General features: G+C 62.9%; 1 protein-coding gene across 3 annotated transcripts in view; it reads left to right on the top strand.

Annotated features, from left to right (window-relative positions):
* Positions 1 to 10,878: 10,878 nt before the first annotated feature.
* Positions 10,879 to 21,955, top strand: part of SAMD11 (sterile alpha motif domain containing 11) — an 18,682-nt gene continuing 7,605 nt past the window's right edge. For all 3 annotated transcript variants that reach the window (XM_033228837.1, XM_033228836.1, XM_033228835.1), the window contains exons 1-5: positions 10,879 to 11,517; positions 12,572 to 12,663; positions 16,488 to 16,669; positions 17,349 to 17,399; positions 21,059 to 21,183. In XM_033228837.1, coding sequence (XP_033084728.1) covers positions 11,001 to 11,517; positions 12,572 to 12,663; positions 16,488 to 16,669; positions 17,349 to 17,399; positions 21,059 to 21,183 — 967 coding nt within the window. In that variant the 5' untranslated portion in view covers positions 10,879 to 11,000. The remainder of the gene's footprint in view (positions 11,518 to 12,571; positions 12,664 to 16,487; positions 16,670 to 17,348; positions 17,400 to 21,058; positions 21,184 to 21,955) is intronic.

Here is a 21,955-nt window from a genome sequence, read left to right as displayed (position 1 = left end):
GACCATGTACCATATGCTCCTTCAACCGGAAGGCCCTGGAGACCACCCCCTACCCTGAGCCCGCTCTGGAGACCACCCCCCACCCTGACAGTGGCAGTGTCAGGCTGAGACCGGGCCACCTGCTCCAACGTCCACTCCAAGCAAGCCAAAGCCAGGTGCTGCCAGCCTGCCACATATTACCAGACGGGTTTCCTGGTGTGGCACATGTGTTACAACCGCGGCTGCTGCCCCCAGCCCAGAGTGCACTTCCGGGTAACAAATCCAGCATCCTGAGGCTTCACTGCTCTCCTGAGGGCTTTCCAAGATTAAATTTCCTTCACAATGACAGCCTCCTGTCACCTGGGCCCTGGTGACAAAGCCTTCGGAGAGGAAAGGACCCATCCAGGGCATTCACAGTGGGCGTGCTGTCCACCCTCCACCCCTGTCCTGGTGCCCGCAGTGGGGCCACCACCCTGGGTAATGGGGGATGCCTGAGGTCCTGGAGGAGGAAGAAACAGGTGGCCCACCTTCGGTGCACAGGGAGCAGCAGGCACCCAATGGCAGCCCCCGCACCCCTCCCTGGGCTAAAGCTCAGGCTGTCTCATCCTTTGCCAGGAGCTCAGGGCTAAGCTAGGTTGGCAGGGGATGGGTTGAGGGTCTGTTGTCCAGCAGGTTGCCCGGGCCCCACCCAGGCCCCTTAGAAAACACCTGCGAGAGCCCCACAGGCATGTAGGGCACTGTCGTGAGCACACCCAGTGGGGACACGTCCAGGCAGGAGGGAGCAGCCAGACCCCCCACCAGGGTCACCAGTGGGGACACGTCCAGGCAGGAGGGAGCAGCCAGACCCCCCACCAGGATCACCAGTGGGGACACGTCCAGGCAGGAGGGAGCAGCCAGACCCCCCACCAGGGTCACCAGTGGGCACACGTCCAGGCAGGAGGGAGCAACCAGACCCCCCCCCACCAGGGTCACCAGGTGAGCAAGGCTGGGGAACAATGGAGGCGGAGCCCTGCGAATGCCTCGCTCACCGCCCCGCTCACTGCCCTGAGTGTCCGGCTGTGGTGCAGGCATGGGGACCCAGGTGTGTTCAGGGGTCTCCTTCAGGGGAGGAGACCAAGCTGGGAGTCTGGGGAGGCTGAGGTGTGAGGTGAGAGCAGGTGAGAGTGAGCCCCAGTGAGCATTTTCACATGACAGGAAACTACAGGGCCAGGTGCAGTGGCTCACGCCTGTAATCCCAGCACTGTGGGAGGCCAAGGCAGGAGAATCACCTGAGGTCGGGAGTTCAAGACCAGCCTGACCAACATGGAGAAACCCCATCTCTACTAAAAAAAAATACAAAATTGGCCGGGCGCGGTGGCTCAAGCCTGTAATCCCAGCACTTTGGGAGGCCGAGACGGGCGGATCACAAGGTCAGGAGATGGAGACCATCCTGGTTAACACGGTGAAACCCCGTCTCTACTAAAAAATACAAAAAAAAAAAAAACTAGCTGGGCGAGGTGGCGGGCGCCTGTGGTCCCAGCTACTCGGGAGGCTGAGGCAGGAGAATGGCGTGAACCCGGGAGGCGGAGCCTGCAGTGAGCTGAGATCAGGCCACTGCACACCAGCCTGGGCGACAGAGCGAGACTCCGTCTCAAAAAAAAAAAAAATACAAAATTAGCCCGGCGTGGTGGCGCATGCCTATAATCACAGCTACTCAGGAGGCTGAGGCAGGAGAATCACTTGAACCCGGGAGGCAGAGGTTATGGTGAGCCAAGATTGCGCCATTGGGCCCGCAGCCTGGGCAACAAGAGCAAAACACTGCCTCAAAAAAAAAAAAAAAAAAAAGAAGAAGAAAGAACAAGAAAAAAAGAAACGACAGAAGGCGAAGAAAGAACCTCCCGAGATCACCAGAGGGAACCATGGCCGGAGCCCACCAGGACCGTGGAAGGTCCGTGGTCCACCAGCCTGGCTGGGGCACCCACAGTCAGCCCCAGACTAAATGCTGCCTTGGTCCTCCTAGCAGGGCTTAAAAGCAAGACCCCGAAGGACCAAACAGCTTCCAAGTAACTTCCTGGAGTCCTGAGCAAAGTGAGTATTTCTAAAAAGAGTTAGCACCCAACAAAATTCACAATCCCTGTTCAAAAATCACCCATTCAAAAACCACTAGGCATGCAAAGAAGCAGGAAAATGCTACCCGGAATAGGAGGACCAAACAATGGAGCCGACTAGGAAGTGACAGACGACCGGCAAGTCCACAGGGCACCGAGGCACCTGCCACCACTGCGCCCAGTGCTCCCGAAGCCGGAGGGCAGGTGGGACATAGGTGGGGACGTTCTGAGCAAACACACATGCAGCCAAGCTGGGGTCACCCGTGGGAAGAGGGTGAGACACTTGCACGTGGGTAGAGCAGTCTCTGCAAGGGGCTTTGTGGGCTCTAGGACCAGATGCTGTGAGGACCTCACCAGTGCGGGGCGGCTGTCTCTGCCCCACCTCACATGCTCAATGCATGTTAATTTCATCTTGCTTCATTCTCATTGCCATTTTACAGGTTGAGGTTTAGAGAAGTCAGAAGGCTTCCCAAGGCTGCACAGCCAGAAATGGGCACAGCGTCCTGGGGTGAGGCCTCACGCCCCCTACACCACCTACCCTCCAGGTCCCACCATCCTCACGAATTCAAGGCAAGGTTCTGGAACCCCAGCCCTCCAGAAAGGGGAAGCTGAGCCCAGGAGGCACATCAGAGAGTTGGGGTCCATGGGTTTACCCTGCACTCATGCCCCGACTCGCCCTGCATCCTCTGTCGGGATGTCTGGATTCCAGAGTCCCCACCCCAATTTTCCAACCTTGCCTCAGCCTCGGCTTCTCCCTTTTGGGGTGGGACAGGGAACCCCAGCAGCAGGCGTGTGAGGGCAGGAGAGGGCGGGAGGTGCCCTACACCTGCCCGCCAGACCAGGGCCCCAGCGCTGGACACAGGGAGACAGTGTGAGCGCTGTTCCTGCCCCTACTCCCTCATCTGGGCAGGTGCTCCCAGGTACAGGTGCCGAGTCCCACCCAGAGGGGCCCTGCCACACCCAGAGGACTGACAAACCCAGACACAACCGTCTCTTCCCCCGGTCAGGGTCTGGGCAAGGGGCCTGTGGCCTGCTGCTGTGAGTGTCCGTGCTGTGGCCAGGTGTGTGAGGTTGCATTTCCAACCAGGTGAGTGTTTCCAACCGGGAGTGATTTGGTTTTGGTTTTGGTTACCTCGAGGGTCTGAGGACAAGCACTAAAGCCCCACCTTTCTGGCTTCCAGCAAGTTGCTGGTTCCGCAGCAGCCTCCAGGCCTGACCAGGCTCCGGGGCTCCCACTCCTGGGGGCCAGGGTGGGGGTGACAAAGGGCCCAGGCGACGGCTGAGAGCCTGCCCTGGTGGGCAGCAGAACAGCCACCAGCTCCCACCAGGCCCTGGCAGCATGAGTGATGGCAGGCCCAGCGATAAGAAACTAATAATTTATGCTTCCAGCTCCTGGGGCCGGCGCCAAGGGAAGGCTGGGCCACAGCCTCCCCCGCACTGAGCGGCCGCAGTCCTTTATTGCACAAATTATTAACGGCCAGAGAATGAATGACTCGAATGACTCTGTAATCAGATCAGGCTGCCAGCACTTTTCATTGCGTTTATTTGTATAAATTCTGAAGTCAGGGTCTGCCCTAAGCTCAGCCGTGTGCTGGCTGGGCGCCCAGGCCCCCACCCAGACAGAGCACTGGTCCCTCACCCTGCCCACGGGTTCCAGAGGACAGAGGGCTCAGGAAGGGGTGCAGGAAACTACTCTGAGCCAGAAGCCGAGTTCATGGGTACCAAAGCAGCCCTGGGCCAGGGTCAGAGCTCTGTCCTTAAACCTGCCTCAGGGCAGGCGCCCAACTGTCCTCAGAATCAGGAGTACCCAGGGTGTGGCAGCTGAAGAGGGGTGGGTCTGAGACCAGGAGCAGGCTCCCCAGCCCTGAGGGAGCCCTCATCACCCCTCTGCTCGCCTCGATCCGGGAGCCATCCCAGGGTTGCCCCAGGCCAGCTGGCTCTCCTGCCTCCATCCTGCGGCCTTCCCTGGAGCCCCAGGCTGGTCTCCCACCTGCCCCTCCTTTTCTGGTCTTGCCTGGGCTGGGCCCAGGGGCTCTGGCTTGGGTTTTCTGTGCAGCGCCTCGAGTGAGCCTGACGCTGGTCCTCTCCTGAGTCCCCGTTTAATCTCATTGACCTCTCGTTACGCTACAGCGCATAAATTCAGATTTGGAGATCTTATGTTCCATCATAAATTGGGCTGGCAGACTTCCGATCAACAAGATAAAGCTGTCTTCTGCGAGGTGGGTGTTTTATTAGTCCCAGTCCCAGTGCCGCAGGTGGGGGCTGGGGAGTGCACGAGGGAGGGGCCTCTGCTTGGGAGCCTTCCTGCCTGGGCGAGGGGCTGAGTCCTTCCTGCCGCCCAGGCTGGGCCCCAGGTACCTGGCGAAGAAAGGGACCCTGGCATTGCCGCCTTCCGCTGCCCTTGGGCTCTTCATAGGATCTCAGCCAATCCCTGCCGCCCAGCCTCACCCACCCGCTTCTGGGGCCACCCCCGGGGTCATGCAGGGCTGTGCAGCATGGGAGTCCTGTTCTCATTCAGCCACCTGCATGGTCACCCCAGTGTGATCCCTCAACAGCCACACAGAAGACAGATGGTCCATAGGAGACTCAGAAACAGAGAAGCCTCACGCCAGGTCCACAGAGGCGCCCACGCCCGCCAAAAGAATGCCACGCACTCACCCTGCTCTCTGGGGAGCACACTGGGAGTCCAGGACATCACCTTGGATGGGGTGAGGCTCCGTCTGTGACCTCAGAAAGTCAGTCTGGAGCTGGACTTGACATGGGAAACAGTAAAACACCTGAGCTTGCCACCCTGAAAATCCCTGATGTGACACAGAAATCAGTGTTGACAGAGGGCCTGCTGCCCCCAGTGACCCTGCCAGTGGGGTCTCAACCCACCTACCCCTTCTGCAGCAGCCGGTCACAGCTGTGGTCCTGCTGGGGCACACGCAGATGAGATCCTAAAATACACAGCAACTGCACAGTGGAAGCCTGCATATCCCGTTTGGGTACCAGGAAACCCAGAGCAGCTCATGTGTGGGTATCCTCCGCTGTGTTAGCGTCCTGGCTCTCATATAGCACCCAGGCCTCGGGGCAAGGCCGTGTGCACACACCATGGGATCTGAGTGTGCACTGGCGCCTGTGCCTGGGCTGCTGCTCCCCGGCCACTGGTGTCAGGATCTCCAGGACCCCCATGAGTGGTCAGGGGAGCAGAGATGGCACAGATGCCAGCGACCTGGGTCATTCTCTACCTGGGATGTGGGACCCCAGAGGCCACACCGTGGGTTTGTATCTGCCTCTTCACGCAGAAGCAGCTGTGACCCCTGCCTGCCCCATGAGGCTCTGTCACAGGAGACCTCTGTAGCATCCCGTGCTGCAGGCAGGGCCTTCAGACGGATGCCATGCCACTGTCCGTGCCTCCTGAGGCTGGCCTCCCTTTGCACTGGGCAACATCTGCTGAAGATAAGGACATCTTTGCTGGGCCAGGCCTGGAGTTCTCCCAGGTTGTGAGCTCTTCTCCCTCTGATGAAGAGGATACCTGTGGTCTAACTCCTACAAAGCACTGGGGACAAGAAGGCAGGCAGAGTCCCACCTGGGCAGGTGGTAGGAGTGGAGGGAGCAGGCAGGCAGCAGGGCTGCCCAGGGCTGGGAGGCTGAGCTGTCCTGGGCGAGCCCCAGAGCCCACCCAGGGCTATACCCAGTCTAGCTGCGAGCAGGGCCCACCCTCCCCTGGACACAGTGGAGGACCCCCTGTATGTGGTCTTCACTGCCTGAGCACCTGTCTCATGCCAGACGTGTGAGATTGTTGGTGAATTAACAAAAGCCCTGCTCTCAGGGGGCTCCCATCCCAGCACATACACAGTCACATCTGGGGTCCAGCCTGGACTCCCCCTGCAGTTGGAGAGGGTCTCAGAGCTGGGTCTGAGAACAGCAACTTCCAGCCACCACACCCCGCCCCTCCCCAGCTGTCCTGGGCTCCAGCTTCTTGCACCTGAGGCTGTCTGTGCAGGGCTCCCAGCTGGTGCCCCTTTCCTCTGAAGCTCGGGGGTCAGTGCAGCCTGGCATCCTCATCGGGCCTGTTATGCGGGTTCTGGTCTCTCTGTGACCATAGACCCGCCAAGCCCACCAGCTAGTCAATGTGGAGCCAGCACAGCAGGAGTCCGACCTGTTAGGGCCCTCGGAACGAGGATCGTGGCCCCTGAGGCCTTCACACAGGATCTGTGCTGAGAGTGAGCTGATGTGGATGGCGGCACCGTGGCCATGGCAGAGGCACCATCCCTCCACCCTTACTCACGTAGGGATCCGCTCTTCTCTCATACTGGGCCCTGCTGGCACATTCCAGATGTGGGGGACGGGCTGGAGCCCAAGGCCTGCGTGCTGGGCCCTGGCTCTGCACCCGGCAACCAGCGTCTCTCTGGCCTGATGTCAGAGAGGGTGCCACAGCAGTGCTTCGGGGGCTCCTGCCATGAGGGCTGAGGGCTGAGGGCTGAGGACCACCTAGGCCCACGTGCACCCAGCAGGCAGCCGCTGCATCCTCTGATCCCCTCCACAACCAGGCCCGGTCCAGGCTATAGGCCGGCAGCGTTGGCAGGGGGAGGACAGGGTGGAATTGGCCGAGTAGGTTCACTGGGACAGACCCTCCCGCTTCGTTGGGGCTCTGGAGAATTCCATTGCTTCCCTTGGCTTAGCCTCAAGGTGCTAGAGCTTCTGCATCATTTACAGAGGAATTGGCTGGGATGTGCCAGGCCTAGCACTGTCTCCGGTGTGCGTGTCAGCACTCTGGTGACATGGCAGGTGAGGACCACGGCACCACCCCTGCGATCTGGCAGTCAGAGCCCACCTGTGTGTGTCTGCAGGGACATCCCTGACTACACACCATGGGAGGACAGGGAAGGGTCCCTCGGGCCCCATCCCTTTGTTCTTTCAGTGGTAAAGGTTCAGGTCGGTGGACAGACTGGACTTGGAGACGCCTTCTTATGTCCCCGAAATGACGTGGCACGCAGCCAGCTCACGGCACCCAAAGGCGCAGGCAGGTTGCAGCGCAGCAGCTCCTCCTGTCTGACCAGGAGCAGGTGCGTTCCTGAGGTCCTGGCTGCTTCTGCAGGAGCATCTGAGGGAGCACAGCTGATTTACCACAACCCCTCACCTCCTGGGTTAGCCTTTCCGTCCAACAGCACCAGGACTGAGCCCTGGCACTGGGCAGGCCGCCTTGGCTGGGGATCGTGTGTGTCTGGGTCTGTGCGGTGCGGGTGCCCGCAGGTCCTGGGTCTGTGTTGCGCACCGGCCTTGGAGGGCAGTGCACATCCTGTCTGCACTGTTGTCCCTGTGGCCCTAGGAGGGTCTGTCTGTGCTGTGTGTGTGTCATGCGCGTGAGTCTGGAGCTGCTGCGCCACACACAGGCATGCAGGGTGTGGGCACACCTGTGCTTCTGAGCACGCATGCCCTTGCTGGTGGCCAGGCACACACACAGCTGTGCATCCTTGGCCCGAGGTCAGCTGTGCCACACCTGCGGGCTGCAGGATCTTTTGTGCATATCTCCCTCCATCACCAGAAATAAACTCAGGACTGAGGCTGACGGGCTGGCCTGAGCGCTGCTCACCTGCACCTCCTGGCTGCACCTGTGGCCCCGGACTTGGCTTCCCCATCTCTCTCCTCCCCACCCCACCTCTGGGTCCTCTCTGGCTGGGGCTGTACCACATCTGGGCTCAATCAATGGTTGACTGATTGATGAGGGGATGGATGAGAGGCGCTCTAACAGAAATGCTGGGGAGCCTGGGCAGGCACTCCCGGATGGCAGAGGCGGCATGCGGGCTGGGGCAGCGGCCCCCGGCGCCCCCATACTCCCCCAGGACGTCTGGGGTCACCGTCTGCTCCACGGCAGCCCCAGGGTTATTTATGACCTCCTCCCTCTGGTGGCGGGAGGCAGCGGCTCCAGCCTCAGCCCAGCGGCAGAGGGGCCCCAGCAGGGGGACCGGGAGCAGCGACAGAGGCACCAAGGCCCAGGCAGGCAGGGCTCAGTGGGCAGGAGGAGGCGCAGTGGAGTCCACACCACCACGTCCCTGCCTTGCTCGGGATGATTCTAGCCACAAAACTCCGTTCCTCTGGCCTCTGCCGCCAGCCTGAGGAGTGCAGGGGAGAGTGGGACCCAGGTGTCCCAGACCAAGACAGGTGTGTGAGTGGACACGGGACACAGGTGTGCGAGTGGAGGATACGGGACAGGTGTGAGCGAGTGGACACATCACACAGATGTGCAAGCAGACACAGGACACGCAACACAGGTGCGCAAGTGAAGAAGGGACAGGTGTGAGCCAGCGGACACAGGTGAGTGAGTGGCCGCATCACACGAGTGCGTGAGCAAACACAGGACACGGCACACAGGTGCATGAGTGAACTTGGGACAGGTGTGAACCAGTGGACACGAAACACAGCTGTGAGCGAGTGGATACAGCACATGTGTGAGTGGGCGCGGACAGTACACGTGTGAGCGAGTGGACACGACACGTGAGAGTGGATACGAGATACAGGTGTGGGAGTGGACACAGTGTGCTAGTGGACACGAGTGGGAGTGGACACAGAACAGGTGTGAGCATGGACACGGACACGGGTGTGGGCATGGGACACAGGTGTGTGTGAGTGGACACAGGATATGAGTGTGTGAGTGGACAGGACCAAGGAAGGGGCACAGACCCACGGAGAAGGATGATGCTGGGGGTGAGGAGGCCTGGTCATGTGGGAAAGTGGCCTCCAAACAGGTACCTGTCTCCCAGGAAGACAAGGAGGTGGTGGGGAAGGCCTCCTCACCCAGCCCCTGGAGGGGCCTCCAGAATATCAGGGAGTGGATGGTGAGGATGGGGGGTGCCTCCAGCTTTGGACCCAGTCAGGGTCTTTTCGGGAAGACATCCTGGTCCTCCAGAGATTGGTGGAGACAGATTGTGGGCTGGAGGTTAGGCTGCAGGGCCCGGGTGGGCTCCCACACCCAGCCAGAAACCCAGGGCCAGCCCCAGGCCCCTCCTTAACCACACTGCGGGCCTGAGCATGGTGAGACACCGGTGAACAGGGGAGGGCTCTTGGAAGGGAAAGGAGGCTCCTGTGCTGGCCCAAGGGCCTCAGACCCAGAGAGGCACTGCCATGCGGACCTGCGCCTCCCCAGCCTCCCTCCCCAAATCACTGTGTGAGCATCAGGGAGTCAGGTGCAGGCGAACCTGGAAGGAGGGTGAGGTGCAGGTGAATCTAGTAGCCTGCACAGCGGCAGTAGGGTCAGGGCTGCGGACAGTGGGCACTCACGGTCAGTCCACACTGCCTCCAGCTGGCCCCAGGGGTGGACTTTCCACGTGGCATCGGACCTGAGAGAAGACACAGACTTCAGGGGAGGGAGGCACAGGAACTTGCTGGCAGCCACGTCTGGGGTCAGGGATGCAGAGAGGTTGATAGCACCAAGGGTGGCCATGTAAGGAAGGGTCACTCACAGTCACACCCACACTCCCACCGGGCCCCTAGGACCCCAAAAGACCAAGAAGGAGCCCCCACAGAAAGGGGCCAGGATGGGAGGGGAGGCTTCTGGCCATGTTCCTTGTCTGAGCAGAGCACCACTGGCCCAGATCTCACTCCGAGGGTGGGCTGGGGGGCCTGCAGAAGCCTCTGGTGAGATAAGGTGAGGGAGCCCAGCGTGGTCACCCGGGGTCAAGTTTATGTTCGGGGGGCTGGTCTGGGAGGAGGTGGTGGTGTGGGAGGGCGTGCACCCTGCCAACCCGCTGTCCCCCACCGCCACCCTGACTAACACCTTCCTGCTGGGGGGTGTGGGGTGACAGGAAGCTCTTGCCCCACCCCATGGCCCTGGCGCCGTCCTGGCGTGAGACACTGTGCATTTTAAACAGCTGTGTGATTTCAGGAGCGTTACTTGACCTTTCTGTCTCAGCGTCCTCACCAGCAAAAGACTAAAAAGGAACTCGGTGGCTCAGGCGAACTCACTCCTGTGAAGTGCATAGGAAGGGGCACGAACGCGCGGGGAGGTGCTGCCCTGTCACTCACAGAACACTTTGCCCAGGCCACACACCACAAATCCACAGCCTCGCTCCCTGCAGGTGCAGAGACCACCACGCCCTCCCGGACACCAACGCCCACCATCAGAGTCGCTGTGTAAAGTTCCAGAGCCGCGGGCGCAGGCTCACACCGCGGAGAGCAGCCCCCAGCTCCCTCCCTCCGAGAGGAGCCCGGTCCGCGACCGGCCCAGCCCATCCCTGTCCCGCGCGGAGTCCTGGATTCCAGCCGCTCCCAGTGACTCGGTACTCGGGATAGTGCCGGGGGCCGCAGCCCTGTCCCGCCGCCGCCGCCGGATGCCCCGAGTCGGCCGTCACGCACCCCCCGCGGGAGCCCGCGCCGCCCGCCGCGCCGGGGCCGTTTAAATGGGCCAAGTTGTGGCGGCGGCGGCGGCGGCGGCGGCGGAGTCTCCCAAGTCCCCGCCGGGCGGGCGCGCGCCAGTGGACGCGGGTGCACGACTGACGCGGCCCGGGCGGCGGGGCGGGGGCTTGGGACCCCCGGGCGGGGCGGTGACTCCGCGACTCCTCGCTGCCGGGCTCGGCCTGGAGGGTGGGTCGGCGAGCCGGGCGCGGGTCTTCCCCGGGCGCGGGCGCAGGTGGCCGGGACGCGGGACTCCGGACGCCCCGCGGAGCCCCAAGGCCCGGGAGCTACGGCGCTCGGCGAGTCGATCCGGGATCGATAGCAGCTCCGGCAGCTCCATGTCTCGGGCCGCCGAGGCCCCGCCGGCCGGCTGGGCAGCAGTCCGGGGAGGCCTGGCGGGCGGCGCGGAGGCGGCGGCTGCAGGCGCCGGGGCGCAGTAGCGGACGGGGTGGGCGCGCGGCCAGGCGCCTCCCCGGTCCCCGCGACCCAACTCCAGCCCGGGCCGGGATAAGTTGCTGCCGCCGGCGGAGAGCGGGGCTGCGAAGCCACCAGGGCGCCATGCCGGCCGTCAAGAAGGAGTTCCCGGGCCGAGAGGACCTGGCCCTGGCTCTGGCCACGTTCCACCCGACCCTGGCCGCGCTGCCGCTGCCGCCGCTGCCGGGCTACCTGGCGCCACTGCCCGCGGCGGCGGCCCTCCCCCCGGCCGCCTCTTTGCCCGCCTCGGCCGCCGGCTACGAGGCTCTGCTGGCCCCGCCGCTCCGCCCCCCGCGCGCCTACCTCAGCCTGCACGAGGCCGCCCCGCACTTGCACCTGCCCAGGGACCCGCTGGCCCTCGAGCGCTTCTCGGCCACCGCGGCCGCGGCCCCGGATTTCCAGCCGCTGCTGGACAACGGCGAGCCGTGCATCGAGGTGGAGTGCGGCGCCAACCGCGCGCTGCTCTACGTGCGCAAACTCTGCCAGGGCAGCAAGGGCCCGTCCATCCGCCACCGCGGCGAGTGGCTCACGCCCAACGAGTTCCAGTTCGTCAGCGGCCGCGAGACGGCCAAGGACTGGAAGCGCAGCATCCGCCACAAAGGTGCCGCCGCCCCTCCCTTCGCTGCCGGGACCCGCGGGCCCCGACCCCACCCCAACCCGACTCTGTCACCCGTGGGGGCGCGGGCCGCCGCCGTCCCTCCCTTCGCTCCCCGGGGACTTGCGGGCCCCGATCCCACCCCCTACCCGACTCGGACACCCGGGAGCCTCCGGCTCGGCTGAGGGGGCGCTACAGCTCCAGGGCTGCGCGGGGACACACCCGCCGCGCGCGGAGGCCTCGGTGGACCCGGGCAGAGCGCCCACCGCTGCACCTCCCTCCAGCTTGGGCCACAGCGCTTGGGGCTCGCGGGCCGCCCTCTCCACTCGGAAGGTCTCTGCAAGGCTCCTGGGCCTTAAGGCCCAAAACAAGTTTATGGGAACTCTAGAGAGCCAGCAGGAGGCGGGTAGGGAGGGCGCGGAGCCCCGGGTTGGGGGGCGTGGAGGGGCGCACGTGCGGCCGGGTGCGAGCGCGCGGCGCGGGAGGCTGCGGGGCGGGGCGGGGCGCGCGCGGAGCCGGAGCGGCGGTGCCAGGACACGCAGCCTGTTTTGGCGCCTGCGGGCGTCTGGCCCCAAGGGTGCGACGCGGGGGCGCCCGAGCCGGGACACGGGGCGAGGTGAGCGCCAGGCGCCGCGAGGAGTTAAAAAGTTCGAGACCTGAGCGGTGCGTGGCTCCGCGGTGGCCGCCGCCTCCTGCCGCGCAGGCCGAGGGTCCCGACGGCGCCGCTCACCGCTCCGGGACTCAGCCTTTCTGGGCCCGGCCTGCGGCTCCCTCTGGAACGGAGAAAGGGTGGAGCGCGGGAGGAGGGGCGCCGGGTGGGGACGCCCAGGACCTTCGTCGGGGGAGGGCGCTGCTCCCGGGCTGGAGTTGCAGAGCCCAGCAGATCCCTGCCGCGTTCGCGAGGGTGGGGCGGGAAGCGGGCTGGGAAGTCGGGCCGAAGTGGGTGTGGGGGTCGGGGTGTATTTCGCACAGGAGACGGGAAGCGGGTACTGGCCCTGCCGCCGACTGCCCCCAGAAGTGTGCAGCGCCCTCATAGGGTCTGCCTCCCCTCTGCTCGCAGGGAAGAGTCTGAAGACGCTTATGTCCAAGGGGATCCTGCAGGTGCATCCTCCGATCTGCGACTGCCCGGGCTGCCGAATATCCTCCCCGGTGGTGAGATGCGGGGCTCAGTTGGGGCTGGGAGTTACTCCCCCTGCGGAGCTTGTCCCTGCGGTTTTCAGGATCGAGAGTCCTCACCTCACCCCCTGTGGGTGTGCTGGAGGGAGCCTTCGCAGGGCAGAGGGAAGGGGCTTTACTTCGTGTTCTCCTAGCCCTTGTACCTGGACAGGGGGAGGAGTCCTTGAGCACCTGAGCCCCTCCCAGTGTGGAGACAGGGGGGCCGAGCCTGTCCTAGAGCCTCCCCTTGGGTGCCTTGGAGCTGCTTCTCCTCGAGTCCTGGGTCAGGGTCTTGTCTCTGGGAGAAGTAATTCAACATGGACCTGGCACTGTGCCCTGTCACAGCTTGGGAGTCACCGTGTTCTCTGGCCCAGCTGGTGAGGTGTGATTCTGGGTATGACAGCATTTTGGGGAGCTACAGGCTTGGGTGTGAGTGACTTGTGTCTGTGGGGTGCTGAAGGCCAGGGTGCAAGGGCCTGGATGTCAAAGTGTGTCCTAGGGACACAGAGGCTAGCCAGGGACAGTCTTTGCAGTGTGGGCCTTTGGTGTCCGGAGAACTGGAGCTGGAGCCTGGTTCAAGGCCCCAACCCAGGGTAGACAGCTATGGACACCCTCACTGAGGGAGCAGGCAGGAGAGACTGGGTTGCTGGGAGCTCCCTTCTGCTCGGGGAGGCACCTGCACCCCCCACCCAGCCTCCAGCCCCCTAGTTGGGCAGCGAGGGTTGGAGAATTATGTGAAAATGAAGATTGCCTGTTGGGAAGGACCAATTTGGAGCCAATTAGGGCCATGGCTGCTGGGGGTAGGGGCTGCAATTCCTGGTACACTCAGGAGCCCCTTCTTCCAGGAAAGGGTAGGAGAGGCAGAGGTGCAAAGTGGCCTGAGTGGCCCACCTCTGCTTGCCTGCTTTGGGCGTGAGGTAGGATGGGGGAGGGGATACCCCAGGGACCTGTGAGCCGCTAGTGCTTGGTAGCCTGGGCGCTGGGAGGCTGCAGACATACCTGTGAAGACAGCTGGTCCCTCAGACATACAGCATTTGGGCAGGGGAAGGGGACACAGCTGCACTTCACCCATGTGCCCACCTGACACACAGTCCGACACGGATCTGCACGCACAGGCAGGCAGTTCACAGAGTTCCCAGGCAAGTGTGCAACAGCTGGCAGCCCTCTGCATGCTGTCACAGACCTACCCAGGGCAAGAGGCCCAGTCCCCTCCTTTCAAGCAGCTGGTGCTGGAGAGGGCTCCTCTGGGCAGCCCACTGGCTAGCCTTGGGTCTCTGTTTGGATGGGAGCAGCCCCCTTGAGGCCTCCCACAGGAGTGGGGAGCAGGCAGCCTGAGCCCAGCATCAGTCTCTTCTGACACTGCTTCAATGGGCGTGCATCTCTTCCCCAACCCAGGGCCACAGCCAGGAGATGCCCCCGCACCTGGGGCTCCCAGGTTGCTGCCCTGCGTGAGGGACAGCTCAGATCTAGGCCTGCCTCTGCCAGTCCCTCCCAGGCCTGTCCCACACCCTTCCCCTAGGAAGCAGCTCCAGGGGCCCCTGGAGGAGGTATGTTCTGTCCTTGGGCAGGGCGGGTACCAGGGAAGCTGTCCTGGTCCTCAGCACCCCCAGCAGCCACCCCAGACTTGCCCTCCAGGTGCCTTGGGGTGTGGCTGGGGTGCCAGTGTGTCCCCACGCCCGACTCTGTACATCACGGGGCTGAGGCTGGCATACAGCCTGGGCTCCATTCCCAGCCAGCCAGCCCTGGCCTCCTTCCAAGGAGTAGTCTTCTGGTCCTTGCTTCCCTCTCTTCCCCATCCCACAGACAAGAAGCAGAGAGAAAAGCATTGTGTCTTCTCAAAAGAAGGGAGGTGGGAGGCCGGGCGCGGTGGCTCACGCCTGTAATCTCAGCACTTTGGGAGGCCGAGGCGGGCGGATCATGAGGTCAGGAGATTGAGACCATCCTGGCTAACAGGGTGAAACCCCATCTCTACTAAAAATACAAAAAATTAGCCGGGCGTGGTGGCGGGCGCCTGTAGTCCCAGCTACTCAGGAGACTGAGGCAGGAGAATGGCGTGAACCCGGGAGGCGGAGCTTGCAGTGAGCTGAGATCGCGCCACTGCACTCCAGCCTGGGCGACAGAGCGAGACTCCGTCTCAAAAAAAGAAAAAAGAAGGGAGGTGGGAGAGGAGAGGCTGTCAGAGCCTCTAAGCCCTGGTGCTTGGGCTGCAGAATGGCAGAGCTGAGTGAGACTTCCCAGCACAGCACACTCCGGACAGGCTGTGGCTGTTGAAGCGAGCCCTGAGCTCCAGCTGACACACACAGGCCTGGGCAGACAGGCACTGCACCTACAGCCTTGTCCGCACGCTGTGGTCATTGGTGTTGGGGACAGCCCAGGGCCAGGGCAGGGTCTTAGCAGGGGCCTTGGACCCAATGCCCCACCCCTGCCCAGCAGTGCTGGGTTTTCCCACTGAGCTGTTGTGGAGAGAAAGGAGGGGACTCAGCACAGGCCCAGTGGCCGGTGAGGGGAGATGTGGCTCTGGGATGGCGGCTTCCAGCTGGGTTGGGGGATGCTCCAGCTTCCAGACCCTTGAGGAGGGGGCACTGCCCAAACTGAGCTGGTGCTGGGGCTGTGTATTTGAAGGTGATGGTGGTTCTAGGTCTGAGGAGGACACTCTCCTAACACCTTCATCCCCAAGCTCCGGGCTGTGTTTTGGCATCGGGAAGGAGGAAGTCCAAGGAGGCCCTGGTGACTGAACGGAGGAGAGGGAGTTAGTTAGATGCTATCAAGGGCTCTGCCACCTCCTGGAGCCAGCAGCCTGTTATTACATTTTAAAAAGCCTCCCGCCCACTGGAAAATAATCAATAACTTTCCTTTTTCTCCTGGGGGTGGCAGGACCTAAAAGCACTGGAGGAGTCCAGAAGTGCCTGGGGCTGGGCCAGAGCGAGTGTACTGTGCAGGGTGGTACAGGCGTGTCCGCCGCATGTGTGCGTGAGCTTGGGGCTCGGCTGTGCTCTGCAGGGACCACGCGGGGCTTGTCTGCTCCCACCCGAGGCACCCACCGCTCCACACACTCGTTCTGTGGGTGCGAGGGAGGGAGGGAGAAGCCATGTGAAAAATGCCAGGCAGGGTTGGTGGAACAGAGGACCTGGCTGGTCAGGGCTCGTCGTCTGGTGACCTGTGAGCCCCAGGCCTGCAGTCTGTGAGGGTTCAGCTCAGACAGTTGCCAGTTGCCTTGCGCCCGGCTGCAGCTGCCCCTGAGCTGGGCTGTGCGTGGCGCTGATGAAACAGAAAAGGGCATTCGTTTGTCAACATTGGTGTCGGTGGCAGGGTATGGTGGGGCAGAAGGTTCACAAAATATGGGTGGGATTGGCAGGCAGATACACGGAGGTAACATGTGCACTTGAGTGCACGTCCACTAGAACTAGGCCCAGGCCACAAGCAGATCCCAGGAGACACGCGGGGGCCCTAAGAAGGGAGCTGGGAGTGAGGTGCACACAAGCCCGGGACGGGGGCCCCAACTCGCCCTGGAGTTGGCCAGGACCCTCCAGCATTCTCAAGGGCTGTAGTAGGGTGGGGCAGAGGAGGGCTGAGCCAGTGGGCGCCATCTGTAGGGGGATGTCCAACTGCGGCCCCGTCTCTCAGCTCTCCTCTGGGTCTCTGGCCAGCTGTGGCTCTTGCTGGCCCCAGGCCCATCCTGGAGGCGGGTGGAGGGAGGATGGCTGCTCCGAGGGCACCTCCACTGTGCCTGGGCCTGGGCTTGGGGTGCGAGGCCAGGGCAGACCCCTGGGAGACGGAACGGCCCAGTCCAGCCTCACCTTCCTGTCCTCCTGCCCCACCAGAACCGGGGGCGGCTGGCAGACAAGAGGACAGTCGCCCTGCCTGCTGCCCGGAGCCTGAAGAAGGAGCGGACTCCCAGCTTCTCTGCCAGCGATGGTGACAGCGACGGGAGTGGTCCCACCTGTGGGCGGCGGCCAGGCTTGAAGCAGGAGGATGGCCCGCACATCCGTATCATGAAGAGAAGGTACTTGGACCAGAGCCGGACAGGAAGGCACAAGGCTCAGATGGGGCTGGAGCTTCCGGCCTTCAGCTGCTCAGATGAGAGCGTCCACACTGGCCTCCGACACTTCCCTCGGATGCTAGTCTTTTTGGGGTCCTGTGTGGGTCGCAGGCAGGAGCTGTTTCCTCATCTGCCCTGTCTGGTGTCCCCTCCCACATCTGCTCTGCAGCGCTCACTTGCAGGAGGCAGGTTGGCAGCAGTTGGGACCCAGAGGTCTGCACCTGCCTGGGCCGACGCTCCAGCTACCCCTGCTGACCGGGTCCCAGTCTGGCCAGAGCAGCTCCAGCAACAAGGGGCTCCATTCAGGCTCATGACTGACTGTGCAGAAGCAGCCTCGGCCCCCTACCTGCTGCAGAATGTGAGGGCTCCTCTGAGTGCAACAAGCCGGAGGGAGAAGGGGCCTCGGTTCTGTTCTTCCTGACATCTGTGTCTGCTGAGACCAGGAACTGGCCCATGGGCCTCTCCTGGTAGGAGACCCCAGCACGCTGAGCCAGTAGCAGATGGTGCTGGGCACGGCAGCCGCTCTCATTCACTGCCCAGGGCTGTGGCCCAGCAGGGCATTGACCTGAGACAGGTCTGCTGTCCTGAGGCTGGGGTCAGAGGCCTCCAGAGCAATGTGGACCTTCTGCTTCCCTTCCTGCAGAGTCCACACCCACTGGGACCTGAACATCTCGTTCCGAGAGACGTCCTGCAGGTAGGAGCCGTGCTGTGCGTGCATAAGAGGGGGCCGTGACTCCCCTCCCTCCCTCCCTCCCTCCTACGCTTGCCCGTGGCTTGCTGTCTGCTGTCCCCTGTCTCAGCGTGAGCTGATGCTGGCTGAGTGTCTGCCAGGTTTGATGTGTGCTGCAAGGTTGTCCCCCAGCCCGGGAGGCAGACAGTGTTGCACCCAGTTGAGACTGAAGGGCCCCAGGCCCAGTCAGAGGTAGATGTTGGCAGCAGCACAGGTGTGAGTTCTGGGTAGCCCAGCCCTAGAGTTAGAGTACATCCTCCCATGTGAGACTGGCCATTTGAGCCCAAAAATGAGGCTGTCACCTCCCCTTTCCCACCCTGCTAGAGACCCACCAGGAGGTGAGAATGGTGTGTGAGTGAGGCCTTGAAGGATGTGTCGGAGCTCACTAAGGCGAGGGGATGGCTGCAGAGAGTGGAGGAACAGGGAAGGGCATGTAGGAGGGAGGAGGAGTGAACCTGGCAGCTGTGGCTCAGTTGGATGCTGAAGGCTAGCGGATGCTGGGCCTGTGGGCGCTGTCCTCTAGGCGGGGAGCCACTGGAAGTTCTTGAGCGGGGCAATGACCAGGTGTGTGTTTGGAGAAGGTCCCTCTGGAGGCCCTCCTGGCAGACGGGGGATCGGATTCAGGCTGGGGAAGCAGGATAGTAGGGGGTGCGATTCCAGGATGTGGGAAGGAGATAAAAATGAAGAGCCCCAGGGAAGAGGTCAAGGCAGTTGGGGGACCCAAGTTCCTGGCTCCAGGGGGAAGCGGGTGGTCAGTCTGTGAACAGAGCCCAGCTGTGGATTCTGTCAGGGGGGTCAGGTCTTACCCTGTGGCTTCCAGGGCAGCAAGGCGGGAAGGGGGTGTCCACGGCAAAGCCAGCTTCCCGGGGCCAGAGCCGTGAGGGCCCAGGGGACCTGCATGTCCTGGCTCCACGCCAGATGTGTTATTTATGTCTCTGAGAATGTCTGAATCTCAGAGCCGAATTACAATAAAAACATCTTTAAACTTATTTCCACCTCATTTTGGGGTTGCCAGCTCAACTGATCATTTTTATGAACTGTCATGAACATTGATGACATTTTATGAGGCTTTTACTTGGGACACTACAGAATAAATTTGTCAGTGAGGCCCGTAGGGAAACCCAGCCGCAGTGCCCCCTGCTCCAGTAACGGCTCCTCCTGCCTGCAGCCCCCTCCTCCGTCCGCCTGGCCTCGGGAACACAGTGACCCTCAGCAGCACTGACGGCTGGCAGCCTGGGGTGTGCTAGGAGGAGGCCAGGTCTTCCATCCTGCATGGGCCCTAGAAGGGACTAGAATGAGTTTCTGAATCTCCCAAGGGCGAGATTTCGGTCAGAGGGGAGGGCGTGCCGGGGTCCCCGAAGGAGAAGGCGCAGCACGCCTGAGTGGACTGAAGCCCCGGTCTGTTGACCTGACCCTGGTGTCTGGTCAGAGTGGGTGGTGGTCCCTGAACCCAGCGGCCACACTGGCCCCAGGCTGTGTCTGTTTCTTTCGGCCTGTCCCTGGGTCCCTCTGCCTCTGCAGGCTCCCACAGAACGCACTGCCAGGCCACCTCCATCTGCGTGTTCATTTGCTCTCATCCATTAGTCTCCACCCATCTGTCCGTCTGTCCTTCCATCCCTGTCCCTCTGGCTGGCTGGCTCTGCAGTGATCACCTGCCTTTTGGAGCCAGCAGAGCCCCAGGCCATCCTCCTCTGCCTCAGGAACCAGGGCTGGCAGATGCTCCTCAAGCCATTGTTTGCAGGCAGGGGCTTGGCCCCTCTCTCCTGGGCCCCTGAGCTGGTGAAAAAATGGGCAAGGGCTGGACTGTGTGGTCATCACTGAGGGGCAGTGGCGGGAGGCCCCTGCCTGGGGAGCTGGGGTCACACCTGCCAGGCTCTGGCCTCCCCCTCACCCTCTCCTTCCTGCACCTCCTGCCGTGGCCCTGACTGCTTCTCTCAGCTTCCCCACCTCCTGACCTGCGGCCCGGCCCCACCACAGAGACCCTCAGGGACTTTGTCTCTTGTGCGAAGGAGGGTGCAGAGGGCATTCTGTGGTTCGAGGACCATGTGCTGATGTGCCCCGGGCCAGGTTCCTGCGTCTCCACTCTGGGATGTCCAGGGCGTTTCTTTACATAAAACTGGCATAACTGGCTCACTGAGTGGCCAAGTGACTACAACAGGTTTTCAGGGGCTGGGCCAGGCCAGGCTGTGTCAGAGCCTCGGGAGCAAACTCCAAGGTAGAGACCAGGAGTGGGGAGGGCAGGTGGCACCAATTCCCCACCAGGTGCCACTGCCCAGCCACAGTCCCTCCACCCAGCTGTCAGGCCCTCCCTCACTTTCCTTCTGGGCGCCAGGCTCAGGGCTCACAGCCAGCCCCCACCCTCTGGAGTCTCTGGGAAGCTCGTTCTCCTCCTGCAGGCGTCCCGGGGACACCAGAGGGGGGACCCCGAGGGAGAACTCCACGGCAGCTGTGGCTGCTGCCAGGCCAGCCCTTGGCCCCCACCCCATGCTGAGGCCAGCAGTCCTCTCCTGACACCCCCGCATCGATTAGGATCATGGAAGGGATGAGACTCGCTGCCGATTAATCCCATAAAGTACTTACTCCCACCCAGCTGCCCTCCTGTGTGCCGGGGGGGCTTGCGTTCCCACTGGGGGCCGGTGGGGGTGGGGAGAGAGCCGGCATCTGGGTCTCCTGGAAGGCTTGAGAGCCCAGCCTGGGAGTCTTTGGTGCTCGGCTTAGGGGCAGCCCTGGATTAGCCCAGCTCCAGCCAGCCCAGGTCAGGGGGGCTGGGGGCTATTTAACGAGGTTTAGGGTTGGCTCCCAGGTCACTGCGCCAGGAGGCTGCTCCGTTACAGGTGGGCTGGGGGCTGTGCTGCAGGAGTGCTACTCGGGGAGCGGCGCCTGGGCCCTGAGCCCCTTCTCTGCTGACCTGGGGAGAGGCTCACGGAACCGGGAAGGGGTGGAGAGCCGTGTTCCACACAGCTCCTCCCATTGCTCTCTGGGACTCTGTGGATGTGGGATTTGGCTGAATTAGCAAGAAGAGGAGAAGCGAGGGAACAAAAGAGTTAAATGCATGTTGATTCCAAGCCCACACCTGCTTGGGGGATAGCGGGAGGTCAGAGCACACAGCCCTGGTGCCTGGTGCAAGCTGCATGTGTCTGCTGGTGCTCTGTGTGCGTGGGGCACATCTCATCAGCCACAGGACTGTGCTCTGGGCCTCAGTTTCCTCGTGTGCAGAAACCGGGGGTCAGGGAATGGTTGCAAGTTCTCACCGAAATTCATGACCAAGGGGCTGGCAGCTGGCATGTGGCTTATTCTCTCCTGGGGCCTGTCCTACAGGACTGCCCTGTGCAGATCGGCCTCTTCCCGTGCGGGGTCCCTCTGCCTGGTGGGCCCCTCGACCCCCTTTGAGGCAGGGAGTGAGGTAACAGTGCGATTCCCTCCGGAGGGCGTGAAGGCAGAGCCGCTGGTGCTCCACACAGACTCTCCCTGGAGCAGCAGTGGGGTCCCAGTGCCAGGTTCTGTGTCGCTTTGGCTTGCTCCGTGGGTGTGCACACAGGGGCATCATGGGCCACATGCCGAGGTGTGGGCACAGCCTCTCGCAGCTGCCCACGGGGTCAGCCTTTCCCGGTCTCGTTCCACAGCCAGGACGGCAACCTTCCCACCCTCATATCCAGCATCCACCGCAGCCGCCGCCTCGTGATGCCCGAGCATCAGAGCCGCTGTGAATTCCAGAGAGGCAGCCTGGAGATTGGCCTGGGACCTGCAGGTGAGGAGCACAGGGGGCCTCAGGGCGGGTTGGGGCTGTGGGGCCAGAGGACAGTGGCGTCTCCACTCAGCACCAGCAGCCTTGGCAGGCAGCCAGAGAGGCAGGAGGAGCGGCCTGTCCCCCGGGGCTGCATGTGATGGTAATTGTGTTAATCCCAGCCAGCGGGGCAGACAGGAGGCAGAGGCGGTGGCTCCGCTGTGGCTGCCTCCGCTGTGGCTGCCACTGGGGTGGGCTTGGAGTGGCCGGGGGCCCTGCCACCCCCTCTTCACAGGGCAGACGTAGGCGTGGCCTCAGAGGTTCAGAAATGCACACCCTGGAGGAATGCACTCACTGCCACAGACAACCGCGCAGCGCACGCCTGACTGGTCCCGCCTCCTAGGGCTCCGGGAAGGAAGGGGTCCCCGGTCCCGCCTCCTAGGGCTCCGGGAAGAAAGGGGGTCCCGGAGGGAAGGGGTTCTGGGAGGGAGGAGATCCGGTGCCTGAGTGAGGTGCTGCTGCCTGGTCACAGTTGTGGGGGGAAAAGGGGAACCTGGCACAGGACCTCAGAGGGAGGGGGCAGTTTGGGGACCCAGGCCCCCCTCAGAGGGCACTGCTGTAGAGAGGGGCACAGCAGAGCCTCAGCCCCAGGGCAGGCCGTGAAAGGAGGAGGTCGATCCTGAGGCCCTGTGGACCCTGGGCAGGGGTGTTCCCAGCAGGGCCTGCATCTCTTGGGAAGGTGGGGTGGGGGAGGCCCGCCCCCATCTGGGTCCCCCGTCCGCGTTCTGTGCGCCTG

This window comes from Trachypithecus francoisi, unplaced genomic scaffold (assembly GCF_009764315.1).
Source record: "Trachypithecus francoisi isolate TF-2019V2 unplaced genomic scaffold, Tfra_2.0 Lachesis_group12, whole genome shotgun sequence".
Lineage (NCBI taxonomy): Eukaryota > Metazoa > Chordata > Mammalia > Primates > Cercopithecidae > Trachypithecus > Trachypithecus francoisi.
This window is presented reverse-complemented; position numbering and strand designations above follow the sequence as displayed.